Raw genomic sequence first — 16,065 nt, 5'->3', positions numbered from 1 at the left:
TTCTAGTTAAAATGTCTCATTTTAGTAAAAAATCTTAATACACTTAAAACAAGACTCATCACTGGAAAAAACAACAATTTTCACCTGTTTCAAGTAGATTTTCACTTGAAATAAGTAGAAAAATCTGCCAGGGGAACAATATTTTTTTTTTGCTTGTAATGAGAAGATAAATCTTGTCCCACTGGCAGATTTTTCTACTTATTTCAAGTGAAAATTTACTTGAAACAGGTGAAAATTGTCGAATAAGTTATTTTTATTGTGTTATTTTTCTGGTGATGACTCTAAATGTTGAAATAGCAGTAAAACCACATTCATTGATGAAATGACATAAGGGATGGAAAGGGGGGATGGCAGTTTTACAGGGGGGATGATTTTTACTGTTTTTATTTTAGGGGGGATGCCATCCCCCCTCATCCCCCTTCAACTCGAGTACTGCTCATCATACTTTTAACAAGCTACGTTGTTTCACAGAATAAAGATGGGACGCGCCAGATAAGCCTGTAGGATTGCTATGTGGTTGTAAATACTTTATTGGCTTTGATCAGAGTCGTGTAGAAACCGTGGGCCCTTTTGCAATGAGGAATGCACTTAAGTGACACTTTGCTGGAAGTTTCCCCTCCAGCAGTGACACCATTGATTAAAAAACTGAGGTGAAATTAAAGCATTTCCTTTAAAGATGAAGGAAACAAATTGTAGCTTTCCTCTGAGTCGGTTGCATTGAGCGCAGGGGAAACTATTCCAACTACGACACGTGTGAATTTGTGAGAATATGAGTCGAAGTGAAGAAGTTAAGAATAGAAAGTGTTGGCATCATCACCGCTGCGGCCTCCTTGTCTGGTTGGTTTAATTGCTCATGTACCGAAGCAAAGTGGAGGATGATGAGGCTGAAGCAGTGTTATTTATATTGCCTCCCACATTTACACACTGACCCTGTGGTGACTGCTTGGTTTTGACCACCACAGCATCGGTTCCAACGGAGATAGCCATTGTCATGGCAACTGGGTGGTCTCTCTCGCTCGCTCTCCCATCAGTTGTGCTTCCTTTCTAGCACACCATTATTCTTCCCACCTCCCTCTCTTTATTCTTGCTCTGACCCCCTCCTCATGTTTCCACACAGGCACAGCCCTCCTGCTTTGTAACCACCTCATCTCTCCCCTCCTGTCTTGTTGATCCACCAAGTTCATGTCTATTCATTTTTCCATTTCTCACGTCTGCTGCAAAATGTCTTTGCTTTTATTTCTGTGCAAATTTCCCGTGACCTCCAGAGCAATCTTTTGGATCTCATTCTCCCATTTGTGAAACGTGTTACTTTTCCCTGCCGCCTGATGTTAAACAGAGTTAGCAGTGATCCTCGCCAAGCTTAAGTTTGCTGGCCTTCCCACTCATTCAGCCACACGACTTTACAACTGTTGCTAATTGCATCCCCACCGGATGTGATGGATGAACCTGGATTTGACCAGAGCAACTGGCTTTGCTATTTTCGGGCATTAATAAAGTTAGCTGACATTTGTGGTAATTGGTGTAGATAAAATTGATCTGTCTATTGACAGTACTTGAGACTGAAAGGCACCCATGTCCGTTGTCTATGCTGGTTTATGGTTCGGATTGATCCCTCTGTTGAAAAGAAACCTCAGTCTAACAACATATGGAGCTAGAACAGTCTCATAATTCACAAATGCACAGGACAAGTTTTACAAATGCACAGACCGATTTGCAAATGCACACACCGTTTCACAAATGCCTGACAAACCATCTCAGATTGCGCTGTTTTCTTTACCGAGATCACAAGAAAAGCAGAACAGTGATCTCCTCTCCATCCTGTTTATTTATCTTTTATCTCCTGTTGCTGTTTATTTATCTTTACTCCACCAACTCGAAATATGAATCACTTTTCTAAGCGAACGGCGCTAACGCAGCTCAAACAGCAGGTGTATCCGCCCCTTTAATCTGATTGGTTTACGAGTAAGTCGTGTTTTATCCACTGCTCTGCGCCCCCCACGTGGGGTGCGCTCTTATGATTGGCTGAAACAAAGGGAGACATCTGATTGGTTGCAGATCCTTCTGTGTTAAAAAAAACGCATTTGTGGATCGAGTCACGTCAGGGGAGTCTCAAAAGTCACACGCAAATCCAGCACAGCTCACAAAAATCAGGTTATATTTGTGTGTGCATCAAAAATACATTTGTATATCTTGTCTTACGCACGTGTGAATTGTTCTGTGCATTTGCAAATCGGTCTGTGCATTTGTGAATTATGAGACTGTTCTAGCTCCATAACAACATAACTCCTTCCCTCATCTCAGCTTGAATCCTACATCAATACTTTGTCTTTCAAGGGTTTTCGCATCTATATTCACAATCGGCAATTCTCTTTATTACAGCTGAACTGACAAGTTTGGAGGATATTGGGAGGAGCTCATCTTTAAAATGCCCGTGGCAACATCCAGCTCTGATTCTGGTAAGTGTCTCGGTTCGGCTCTGATAAAAGCATCCGTACGTGTGTTCATGGGGGGTGAGTGAGAAAGAGAGAGGGGCATGAAGGGAAGGAGACATGTGGGAGGTGGCTATACGCTCCGCACTCAGGACATGTACAGTATCTCATCTCCAGACTTCTAATGTGACTTAATGAGCTGGCTAATGGAGCGCTAAAACTTCAGTCTTAGAGTCTTATATCAGTCAAGCCTCAAAGGGTTTGCTGTCGTGGGTTTTACGGATTTCAAAGTCATCACAAGTGTATAAAGCAGACCCAAACTTCCACACAAATAGTCACTTAAGACATTGCACCTTTTACTTGAGATTGACATATAATCAATGATTCCTGAGGAGAAAATGTCATTTTTACTCACCTTTAAAGTGTCTTGGAAGGATTTAGCACATTTTCTGTGTCCAGTTCAGCTTTTTTGAAATGTATTGACGTCCGTTGGCAAAGTAGCACTTCTGGCAAGAAGATGCCTTATTCAGATCCTAGCTGAGACTTTTCCATGTGGAGTTTGGCTTTGTGGGTTTTCCAGGGTGCACCTCTCAGGGATGTGAGATTGGAAAATGGGCAGCACATTACCTCCCAGATAAAAGGTTCCTGGTTCGAATCCTGGCTGGCTTTCTGTGTGGAATTTGCATGTTGTATGCAAGTGTATGCTGCAGACAGGAGCATGTTTGATAATTGCGTCTCTCCAGTCTTCTCACAGTATCGTCTTTAACCAAAGCTGTTTTCTTGTTTGTTGATGGGGAGTTGCGGTTGGTACAGAATCTCAACTTGGGGTCATTAGTGATATTTTTACCATTCTGGCACCCAACAACACAACAAGACAACCTCCTAACCTTTTTTGCCTACTTAACAGGGGTGAGTATATGTATTTTCATTCAGGCAGCAGCCGTTTCTACTGTTTGCAGTTTGGGACTTTTCTTTTTCCCGCTGATTGCCAAAGTATCAGATCAAGACTTGGTATTGGCCGATACTCAAAATCAAATGATGCAGACTCTGACTCTGAGCAAAAAAAATGTGTTTGGGACATCTCCATTAATTTTTCCTTTAAGTAAGGTATTACTTATTTGTATGTGTATATATATGTATGCGTATGTATGCGTATACAGTATATATGTATATATATTAAATATAGTAATAATGCACAAAAATATGCCTTAGGTTTTTACCGGCATGGTATCAACCATTAATATGTGTGCAGACAAGGTAAAAAAAAAAAAAAAAAAGCAAGGTATTACTAGGGGTGTCAAATTAGCGTGTTAATTGCGAGTAATTAATTACAGGCATATCTAGAGTGTTATGTTTTTTAATCGCTTAATCTATTTTTCAATCTCTAATTTAAAGCAGCACAATGTAACTTTCAGCTTTTGTTGAGTTTGGCGGCTCCTTTGGACAAAAGCGGTAGTGCTTTACCAGAAAGAACACTACGTTTCCCATGAGCACCAGCGCGTACTGCCGGAAAACTCCTGTGCCCGTCGCGTGCATTTGATAATGCACTCTGGTTTTGTTCTACGGCACCTTTTTCCTGTCACGTTTTTTAGAGGGACTTCGACATAAATTAGTAGTCCAACATACTTACTGACAAAATAAAAAAAATACTTTATAACCTGTGAATAACTGAATGTTTTGCAGATCAGCCCTGCACAATTTTACAGTTCTCAGGAAAAATAGTAGAAATGTTCTATACATTTTCTTTGCATTGCATTCTTTCCTCTAGTGCTGTAATTCTATTCAATTGTATTATTATTTTATAAAGCTTCCTCATTGCCAATTACACAATTTTATGATCACTATTATTATTCTGTGTCTGTTGTTGATATTGTCAGTAATTTTAGAATTACCAAAACCCAAGACGAGACGAATGTGAAAACATTCTAATTTTTATTCTTATTGAACATAGAACTCTACATTTACATTTTACAGCTCATGCCAGCGAGTGAACGCCGGTGTCGTTCCAAAAAGTGATTGCCTGCCAGAATCTGATTTCTCCCCTGAAAATGGGTCTTTTTACCTGCCAAAAATTGATTGAAGGCCAAATACAGTTATTGAAAGGTTGTTTCTACCTAAATATGATTTGATCTCATTCTTGAGCTTCATAATATAAACACTAGAGCTCACAGGATTGCTTTTAACTCCTTTACAACACAAAATAAGCATTTTCACCTGCCAAAAATTGATTGAAGGCCAAATACAGTTAATGGAAAGTTGTTTCTGCCTAAATATGACTTGATCTCATTCTTGAGCTTCATAATCTGAAAATCTGACGTTTAAACGCTATCGCTCAACGGGCTGCTGTGCGCGCTCCCGCGGCCACAAATCAGATTCTGGCAGGCAATCACTTTTTGGCACGACAGCGGGCCAGTGTTTATTGTTGTCCGGGCATTTAGCTTGTTACTCTCCCTCTTTCTTTTTTTCGCCTCCTCCGATAAAACTTTTATTTTCTTCAGATTTTTCGCTGCTTCGGCCATGATACCAGCTCCGCGTTTAGCTCACCACCAGTTCTCCTGAACTCTGCACTCCACGCCCCGCCCACTTTCGTCTCGACTGCGAATCGGGAAGGAGGGGGAAGTGACGTATGCCGTAAAGCAGTCAAAGCCGTAAAAATGTGTAGTTTTTTAGTGTGGCAGGGTTCCTACCATGCACCTCAAAGTTACATAGTGCCAGTGAAGGTGATACAGACCCCTCAGACCATGACAGAGGTTCATTAAACCTGTTGGAAGTTGATCTACCATCACAATGACTCTGGAAATATTATATTAAGGTGGAAAAGTTACATAGTGCTGCTTTAACTTTTTCTGTTTGCGAGTTGCCTTTATTATGAAATCTGTGTTTGTGCGGTGGAAAACAATGGTCAGTCACACCTTGAAGTGGACATTGATTGGCTGTCACTGTGTGTGGGCGTGGTTAGCTACGCTGGTAGGCTCCCATTGTAGCTGCCCGACGGCACCATTGATAAAAGTAGAGTGATATCTGTTCTTTCCTGGAAAGGGCTTTGCTCACCACCGAAGCAGCTCAAGTTTACGCAAAGCACCGGGTCGCGAGCGCAGCCACAGCCAATGTTAGACTAACGTTAGCATTAACTATTTTTCTTAAAAAGTTGTTGCAAAGTTGCTTTTTTTTTTTTTTTTTTTTCATTTTGTACAGTATGAATAAACTTAAATTTATATATACACAAATCTCATCTCCTGTGCTTAATACATTTCAACATTTAGAGACTCCGATTGCAATTGATTGTTCGAGAAACTAATTCATTGTCATAGTCTGTGGACCCCTGAAATAGCCTTGGCCCCCCTCTGGCCACCCCAAGGTTAAAAGTCTAGCTCCGCCACTGACGTTACTAGCAACGATGTTGCCACAGCAACGCTCTTCTCCGAACTAAACTCGAAGAGAGCAACACGCGCATGCGCAAGTCTGCGACCGAGAGGCGGATGTTCTTGCCAAGTGGATGTAAATGGCTAGGACTGCATCTGTTCAAGTCTGTTAAACAAATACATAAATTACTTTATAAAGCCACTTTTTTGTTGTTATATATCAATCTTTTGATCTGCCACAATAATGTAATGAATTTAAAGGAAAACACCTCAAGTTGAGGGCTTTGCTCAGCAATTTTTAGGTGGGATTAAAAAATAGATTAATTTGATGAATTAATTACAGATCGTAATTAATTAATCGGTCAATTTTTTTAATCGCTTGACAGCACGAAGTTTTACACGTGACAACATTTCGATGGAAATGCTGGAATCCAAGTTAAATTAACTCTGGTTCTGGTAAATTAGTCCTGGTTTATATAAAAACCTCAGGACTAGATCAAGAACTGAAAGCCTTAAATGATTTTATCCTGCGATAATAAATGACAGCCATCAGCTGTCAGAAAGAGGGAGACGAGGAGATCTGTGGAAAGTGGAATCATGCGTGGAGTTGGGTCGGGAGCCTGTCTCCACATGTACAGCAAGCAGAGGACTGAGACTGGAGGACTGGAACGGTCCATGAGTGTCCTCTCTCTCAGTTCATGTTTCTCTTTTTTAGATGTAAAAGCTTTATTTTCAGCAGGGATATTTTTTGTTCAGATTTGCTGAAGCTTTTAAGATGGGTCACCTTTGATTTGAAACAGGTGTTTTTTCAGCTAAGTGGCTCGAAGATACGATCATGTGAACTCGAAAGTACTTCAAATCTAAACTTTTAGTTGTCAGAACAGGAAAAAAAAAAATCACCAGATCTTTGCCAGTACTTATCCAATCCAATCCACTTTATTTATATAGCACATCTAAAAAAAAAAAACAACAGGCAGAGACTACACAACTCTCATGCTTGATTAAAAGCCAAAGAATACAAATACATTTTAAGACGAGATTTAAAAATTTCAAAGGTGGGGGCCATTTTGATGTGGGAAGGAAGCTCATTCCATAATTTAGGGGCTATTGTTGAAAAGGCACGGCCGCCCCTGGTTTTTTGCCTGGTTTTGGGAACGACAAGACGTAACTGAGTAGAAACCTCAAAGACCTCGAGGGAGTGTAAACGTGTAGGAGGTCTGAGATGTATTTTGGTGCCAACCGATTTAAAGGAGCTTGAGGCTCCTTTTAAGAAATGAGACTCTCTAGCGCCACCCTTCACCACGACGGCCGTTGGGGGTACTGCAGCCAACAGTGAAGCCGGCACGGGAGAACGGGGAGAACGTGCATGCAGCGTCAAGTGACGTCACATCCGCAGCCCAGCGCGGGAAAATCGGGACCGAATTGCAGCACATTTTGCAGCACACAGCCTGTTCAAGGCAAAGGAGAGATACACTAGAGGGCTCATTCTTTTGGGTTTGGAACGCTTCATCTGACATTATTACTAGAAAACTTAAAATGTATACAGATTTTTTTCATAAATCCTGCCACAATCCGGCCTCAAGCTCCTTTAATGACTTAAAAACAAACAATGATATTTTAAAATTAATTCTTTAAAATTAAAATTAATAAATAAAAAAAAAAATTAATATTAATAAAAGAGACAGTGGAGGGAGGCCAGAACGGGGGTGATGTGGTCATGCTTGCGGGTTCCTGTTAAAAGACGAGCAGCCGCGTTTTGGACTAACTGTAAGAGTGCAAGGGAGGTCTGGTTGACGCCAGTATAGAGGGCATTACAGTAGTCCAAAAGGGTTGAGATAAAAGCATGAATCACTCGTTTGAAATCATTAAAAGTAAAAATTTAAAAATTTAAAAATAAAACAGATTTCATTTTAGATAAAAGCCTCAGATGACAAAAACTGGATTTTACTACAGAATTTACTTGCTTATCCAGTTTAAGATCACTGTCCATTTTGACACCGAGGTTGGTGACTGTAGTTTTTAAGTAAATGTGTAGGGAACCCAGATCAATAGGAGGGCCATCACAGACCCGATTGGGTCCAAACACCATGACCTCAGTTTTACCTTCATTTAAATTTAAAAAGTTTAATGCCATCCAGGCCTTAATGTCCTTTAGGCACTCTAGCAGAGGCATCAGGGAGCTGTTGTCATTTCTTTTGAGGGGCAGGTAGATTTGAGAGTCATCTGCATAAAAATGAACAACACATTTATCTTGTCATTATTTATTTAAAGTTCTTTTATTAGTTTATAAAGCGATACATGGGCTTGCACCAGAGTATATTTCAGAGATGTTTTTATTCTATGAACCAGGAAGGCCCCTCAGATCCTCTGGCTCTTCCTTTTTAGCCGTTCCACAGAGTAGAACTAAAAGATTTGGTGATGCTGCTTTTGGCCACTATGCTCCAAAACTGTGGGACAGCCTGCCGGAGGATCTGAGAGGAGCTGGAAATGTGGACATTTTTAAACGTAGACTAAAAACTCATCTCTTTGGTCTTTATGTTTATGTTTATGTAGCATCAAATTTTATAGTTTTATTCTGTTTAACATTTTTTAAAGGTATCTGTTTTATTTATTTATCTATTTCTTGTAATGTTTTTATTATTATATTTTATTGTTGTGGACTGATTATTTTTTAGCCTTAATCCTGGAACTTTTATTTTTTATTTTTTTTCATTTTAATTAACTATATTGTATGTCAGGGTGCATTGGTCTCCCAGTTTGAATTTTTTTGGTCTCCCAGTTTTTATTTTTTTGTTTATTACGCTTATTTTTCAGTCAAAATGTCAAAGCACTTTGTATTTCATGTACCTGGATGAAAGGTGCTATATAAATAAAATTTGATTGATTGATGATTGATTATTTATAAAAAAAACTCAAATGGCAATAAAGGTACTTGATGCATGATGATGTCAGTCTCCTGCGTCACTGTGGAGGAAGTGTAACCAACAGGTTAAAGGATGACCCCAGCATCCTCGTCGGGTTGGGGTCTGGACTTTGTCACCTTGATTCTGTTCTTTTCCATAACCTCCGTTTGAGATTTGCTGGGGATCTTGGGATCACGTTCCTGTTGCCGGGAGATGACGTCACATTTGACACTAAAACACTCGGGTGAGATTCCTGTCTGACTCAGGGATTTCAAAGGTGCCGTAAAACAAGCCCGGAGTCATCACCCTCTAACCGCTCGACAGTTTGAATGAGCTGTTTGTGTCGACGTGTTGTGTTTTGATTTTTACTCACTTTGGTCCTGTCTGACTAAATAAGAAGAAAAATAAACTTAGCAGCGCTCACAGCTCAAGACTTACTGGCAGCCCGAGCTGGGGCCATCGATCGTACCCTTTCCCACTGAAGACAGATTGCAGATGCTCGTGAATGTCACATTATTTTCATCCAGTATAAACATAGCCGCCGAGGACGGAAGGGAGGACCTAATAATAACATCTGACCTGCGTGAACACGCCCAGTTCCCACAAGCCAACCCTCTGCTGTTCTTTTTCCTCCCAGTTGACCCCAACGGGGCAACCAGGGGAGAAAACGCTCCAGCCGGCTGTTCTCCCTCCTCCTCAAGAAGGCATGGTTCTTCCCTCCCTCTTTTCTTTCCCACTGCCCCCACCTCCCCTCCTTGACTCCTGCACGCAGCCTTCTCTCGTCTCCCTTCATTCATGCAGAAGAGCAGACGCTCAGCCAGGCGTAGCTTTCTACACATTCACGTCAAGAGCAGGTGGAGGCGGAGGAAGGAGCAGATAGTTGTTTTGGCAGTAAGAGGAGAGAGTTGGTGACAGAAAGGGAGAGGGAGAAATCTCCCAGACTGCCTCTGATAGAGTGCTGGGTGTGTTTCTGTGAGTGTGTCCTGTAGTGAGGTGTTGTGCAGCATGGCTGGCAGCCTGTTTGGACGGCTGTCTCTGGAGGAGGGAGACTCAGCCAACCTCTTGGAGGGCCTGGATATCAAGTTGGGGGGAGAAGGTAAGAACACAGGTGCTGGGTGTTTGGGGAATATCTGCCATTTGGAAGCTTAAACCATTGTTTAAATGAACCTTTCCCAGGCAGCTCTGTGATCACGTAGCCACTGGTGTTAGACGGATAATTGTGTTTTTAAATTAGCGCTGCACCTGCTCCTCATCATTATGATGAAGATGAGCAAAGACACTTTAGGACCCGGGGCTAGGTTGTGATGCATCTGAGGCAGCGCATTGTAAAGACTGTTTTCCAATATTTAGTCAAAGTCATTGTATTCATAAAGAAAACATGCAGTAGTGATTTTCATTTGATTTGCAAAGAGAAGCCTGGATTTTAAACAGAGAGCAACAGAGATAAGAGGAGTTTATATAAGGAAACAACACAAAAGGTAATTTGAAGAAGTGGAATCTATGTAAAGCAAGTCTGTATTTGATGTACTGAATGATGATGTCTAAATATTGTTTGCTTGCACAGCATGGGAAAAACCATACTTCCCATTCATAATTGATGGCTTTCATTAATATTGGATGGCACTGCATACCTAACAATATTGCTGTGAGTGCTGCTCCCTTCACACAAACGCTTTGACCCATGCATGCCTTCCCTGTCCTATTAAACTCATATTAACATATCTCTGGATCCCAGTTGGGGATATTATCTTCCAAAACAACAAAACAATGGTCTTGTGTTAAATGAAACAAGGTTAGAAGCACAGTCGTATCGCTACCAAGCCCTCTGTGTACCACATAGTATAGTGTGTTTCAAAATATCTCCTGCTCTGTAATGTAGCTTGACAGTGCAACAGCGACAGCCATAATGAATCATATTTTCTGTCAAAGCATCCTGTCCTCCAGTCTGGGACGCCTGCATCCGCGTGTGTTTGTGTTAGAAACGGAGAGAGGCAAGCCTCCAGTGCATTCCACATTCACTGTGAGTGAGTTCGGGGTCATTCATATGCAACAGGGTTCTGATCAGGCACAGCTCGCTAGAAAGTGTCACAACTTTCAAATAAGTGACTGATTTTCGCCCTTTCTTCACACATACGTTACACATTGCACAGTGGTACACTCTCAGCCCCTGAAAGCCTCACATTTGCAGGAAATCTTCTCTTCTGGGCTAATGAAGCGCAGTGTTCAAACACAGATGATGGATCATTTACTTCAGCAGGCTTGCTGGATTAAACCGTCCAACATAATCAGTGGATTTCCAGAGAATGGGACGATTTAATTTCATTTCTAATCGAGGGTATTGGGTAATGTGGCGACTCTGCCTCTTATTTCGTCTCTGCTCTTTCATTAGCTGTGAGCAAATATGCAGCTCATTTAAAAACAAAGACTTAAGAAGATCGACTGGCTTGTGAGTCCCTCGTACAGACTTTGTGGCTATGTGGATAGGGTGTGATGGAAGCTGCCGCCCATTTGCAAAATGTCAACAAATGTCACAAGTGTTGTCTCCAGTGGTGCCCTTCATCAATAGGCAGGTCTCACCACTCAGCACGCAGCTGGGAAATGCCACCAGGCCATTGTGTCGCTTGAACTGGGTGCAGAAGAGTTGATGGCTTTACTCCAAAACGGGCCTCAGAAGTCTTTCCTCTCACTATAATATTCCTCCTGCACAGTTCACGAGCCATTTCAGAGAGAAGTAATGGGACCAAGATGAATAAAGTTAAAAGGTTTTTTTTTTTAAAACTACTCACCTTCCCTTGTGAGTTTGCATATTCCATGACCTTCCTCTGTAATGTTTATCCAAAGCAAAGTAAAGTCTATTCACAGTTTCTACTACATTGTCACAACTGCTGAAATGTTTAAATGCGCACTTGAATTGGAGCAACAACACCAGTTTGATTTGCTTTTTAGCATCTGGAATGGATCATCTGTCACACAAATGCCAAGTTTTGGTGTCACTGAACACTCTGTAGAGTTCAGCTGATAATTATACAGCACTTCAGCAGTTGCTGCTTTCAGTCTGCTAATGAGGTGTTCCTTCTCAAATCCATCTCACATCCATATCATGACGGTTTGGAGCAGACACCAGCATGCTGGCTTAAATGTCAACTTTAAAGCCACTTGTCCTGCTGATTGAATATCAGGGACTCCCAGAATGGTGGTCAGGATTACAATGTTCCCCCGGAGGCTTTACCAGGGTGAACATTGATTTTCTATAACATTAGTTACACAAAATGTCTTCATTTCATCTCAGCATGCAGTTGTCCATCTCAACAGTGACCTCAGTGAAGTATATGTTAATTTACATCACTGAAGCAGTGCAACACACTGTTAGAAAAATACTTTCTTTGTCGTCTTTGACCTCATGGGAGCCACTCAGAAGATAAACCTGTACGAGCAACACGCACGCACGCACGCACGCACGCACGCACGCACGCACGCACGCACGCACGCACGCACGCACGCACGCACGCACGCACGCACGCACGCACGCACGCACGCACGCACGCACGCACGCACGCACGCACGCACGCACGCACGCACAGGTTGCTGCTCAAAGGTGGACAGTTTTGTAGCCCACACATACTTCACACACCTCTCTTTTAACTTGTCACAATGAACCAGCTTTTGTATTCAGTGATATTTCACAAGGAGGAGGTGGATTTGATGTTGTCATATTATAGATGAATAAATAGAGTTCTAAAAAGCAACACACAACAAAAGAAACTATTTGCATGAGCCTGTTATATCACACAACACAACACAGAGAAGATTTATCCAGCGTCCTTGTGGCTGCCACTTTAAACGTTTTTATCATGCAGTATTTGCTGTACTTTGCAAGTGGGAACTGGAAGGTCTTTTTCCTTTTTTGGTTTGCTATTATCTGTTACAAACAGAGCCACAGTTGGAGTTCAGGGGCAATTACCTGTAAGGCTTTTTGTGATGGAGGAATTGATGTTGCTTCAGCATTCCTGTGTATGATGCTGCGTTTTAACAACCTGGACCAATTTATTGCATGATTCACCTTGAGGCTGCACCTAAACGAGTGTCATCCAGTGCCAAACTTCAGACTAAAGAACTATTTTTTATATATTTCTGCGTGGAGTCGTTTGGTCTGTGTTAGTTAGAGCTTTCAAGCTAGGGTCTGTATGCTCTCCAATGTGCTTCCAGGTGTCAGTGTACGTAGCTTACATCTATATTTATATTTTCATGCTCAAATAAGATGAGGAGTGGAGTTTAGTAGAGTTCAGTGGTTCACGCCGCAACATTCAGGAGGTAAAACTATTATTAAATGGTGAGGATTGTAAACTTTTGTCAGGGACCAAAACAGGGAAGAAGTGTTTGCAGCAAATTTGATATTAACTCAGGGGACAATGGAGCTGCGTCAAAATAAATTGCCTCTGGCAAGACTCAAAAATGTCAAGCCGAGGTCATTTAAACTTTGCATGTGTACAAAAAGTGTATAACAAGTATTTCTCGCCAGCCGCTTGTATATTGCCATAAGTCTGCACAAGTTGACCGCCAGTGTAACACAAATTGCTTTCAACAGACAGGAAAGTAAGATGGGTTTACGCCCACTGCATAAACGGGTGGCTGTTTTGTCATGAATATGTAATTATGGATCTGGTTCTACGGAAGCAGAGGCCGTGAACGTAGCTGAACGTAGCTCCATTAAAACCTGTTCTGACATCGTTTCCAGATGGCTCCTTAAATCAGAACTGTACATACATATATACACTACAGCAGCATTCACATTATATTTATTGTGTTTCTGAATGCTCTTTGATGTCGACTGGATTTGTGAGGAGGTTGGATTACACTGCGAGCGCTTTAGGTTGGAAAGAATCATGAATCTCTGAGCCTGAAGACAAATTAATCATATACCTCAGTCATTAATGTTTCATCAGTTCAAGTACACACCACAGTGGAATAGACTCCAATCCACCATCATTCTTCTCCACCTTCTTAAACGTTAATCTTTTGCCACCTGAGAGATTGATAGTAATTGTATTTTGCTGGAGGGATGGTGATAAAATGAAATCTAAGCACTACTTTAAACTCTTTAATAATCTCTGCCGAGGCCTGGAATATGAATATGCTCTTTTCTGTCAGTTTAACAGACTAACTGTAAAGTAAGCCTGCTGGTGTCTAAAACTGTTTCCAGGGACGTATGTTTTAAAAGTCAAAGCCGATGCAATTTGAAACTTTGGACTCATCGCTGTAAGTACAGTATCTTGAGTTGCTGGGTTTCGGTGAGATTGATTGATTTGTATATTTTCTTGTAAAATTAGGAATATCTGGTGTTCTTGAAGATAAACAATAAAAGGCTTCAGTAGTTGTCTTTTTCTTTGCAACGTCAAAGCAAAAGTGTTATATTCATCCAGTCTTTTAGGTTTATTGAAAATGTTGGACAAGACAAACTATGGAAACGTGCTACGTGTTAGCAGTCGAGAAGGTTTCATATCTCACTATCACCATGAAATGATCCACAAATATTTTTGTATTTAATTTCTCAAAACCCTTTCTTGATATTTGAAAGTATAGTTAAATATACTCGTGACCACATATTCTACATATCAGAAGCAGAAATCCGAACTTTGAGAACCATTTAATTGGCATTTTAGATCACTTTTTGTCTTTTCACAACATAAAAAACCACAACATCAAGACCAGAAAATCTATTTCTGCTGTGTTTATAGGAATAAATCGTTCTGTAAATCAGCTTATGAATGATGTATGAACAAGCCCGTCTGTAAAATCCTTGAGAATAGTAATGAAAATAAAACCCCAGGTGTGAGAAGATGTCTGGCTTCAGATGAGAAAAATAAAAACACTTTTTATGGGAATAATTCAACTTGATAGATTCCACTAAGCAAATCTTCGTAATTATGGGCTTGCAATTAGAGGATTACATTTTTACTGAATATTTTATGACATTTTTGCTTAAATATTTTAATTTACTCCACTGGCAACACGCGTAGAAGTCTATGTAATGGAGTGAAGTCACTTAGGACACATTGAACACACACTGAGACCCGGCAGCTCAGACTTCAACATTGTAAACAAGGGTTCATACTGGGATACTTATGATCATGTTGTTGAGGCTGCTGACTGTAAGTCAAGATGTTGGAAACCCAATAACGACTTCTTACTTAAAGCCTTGGTAACAGACGTTTGCAGAAATGAGATCGGATCACATATACTGTAGTTGAAACACATGCAGAGATGCTTTCTAAATTACTGGTGTGAAATGATGCAAACTCCTGCTCTCCTCTTGTGATTGGTTCCCCCATGCACGTTTGCAACAGGTGTAAACAGGACCAAACGGGTGCTCAACTCAACTTACCAGGATGCAAATCGATGATGACAACACAAGAAATTGCTCCTTTTTTAAAGTTGCTTATTTGCACAGGAAAAACACACAGACAAGACAGGGCTCATCACTTCTCAACTCACTTGATTTTTATAGAAAGAAACATTTTATGTAGTCTGCACCACTTACAGACAATTTACCATCACCTTGTGCTTATAGAGCCTCTTTAACTTAAAATGTTTTGTTTGTCTCAAGTATGTCCTGAAGACCAAACCGGGAGCGGAGAGTGAGCTGCACACTGCACTCCTCCGAGCTTAAAGCCCCCCGAGGATTCAATATGGAGAAACAACAACACGGCCGCTTCTCCCACATCTCTTTCTTCGTCTTCCACCCTCCCTCAGCTGCTCTGTGCATCATCTCTCCATTTACCTAACCACCGCTCCATAGCAACAGAACGACCTCAATGAAGTGCTGTCTAAGAGGTTCGCGCACCCCGCTGCGCTCTAAACCACAAACAATAACAGCCCAGATCGTTTGGTGCAGTGACATTGAGTTTAATTGTAATCCCCCTTGAGGATGAACAGGAGCTCTGTTCTGAGCTTTTAACAGACAAAAGTGCCTTTGGTTTGGATTCCTTGGATGGAAAGTGATGAAGGATGCCACTATATTGAAAATGAGTGACAATGAATGTCAGTTTCGGATTAATGCCTCTTTGATGGCTATGTGTTAATGTAGTACCTGAGAGTTCTGGCTAAATGAATCATCACCACTTTTTCTCCTCTACAGGCAATTTTTTTTTTTAAATGTAGGATCTGAATGTTTTCCTCTCGTATCCTCTCAAGCATGAAAGATTTAATCGAGATAGTTAAGTTGAGTGCCTGGCGCACATGTAGGTTTATTTTGCTTGCACACCTGGCTCCCTTTTCGCACTCTTAAGCCTCCATCTGCTGATTGAAACATCCCAACTCCTATAAAGTTACACTGCGTGATATAGGTTATTTAAACCCAGTGAGGCAAAAAAT

At 41.1% G+C, this 16,065-nt stretch overlaps 1 protein-coding gene across 3 annotated transcripts in view; it reads left to right on the top strand.

Annotated features, from left to right (window-relative positions):
* The window catches only part of mpp2b (MAGUK p55 scaffold protein 2b), a 42,093-nt gene that overhangs the window by 5,218 nt on the left and 20,810 nt on the right, over positions 1 to 16,065 (top strand). For 2 of the 3 annotated variants that reach the window (XM_061708839.1, XM_061708838.1), the window contains exon 2: positions 2,380 to 2,456. In XM_061708839.1, coding sequence (XP_061564823.1) covers positions 2,426 to 2,456 — 31 coding nt within the window. In that variant the 5' untranslated portion in view covers positions 2,380 to 2,425. Of the gene's footprint in view, positions 1 to 2,379; positions 2,457 to 9,512; positions 9,791 to 16,065 lie in introns of those variants that run through there. The other variant, XM_061708837.1, reaches the window with a different exon arrangement.

The sequence above is a fragment of the Cololabis saira genome, chromosome 19 (assembly GCF_033807715.1).
Source record: "Cololabis saira isolate AMF1-May2022 chromosome 19, fColSai1.1, whole genome shotgun sequence".
Taxonomy (NCBI): Eukaryota; Metazoa; Chordata; class Actinopteri; order Beloniformes; family Belonidae; genus Cololabis; species Cololabis saira.
The sequence above is the reverse complement of the archived record's forward strand: the minus strand, read 5'-3'. Positions and strand labels throughout refer to the sequence as shown.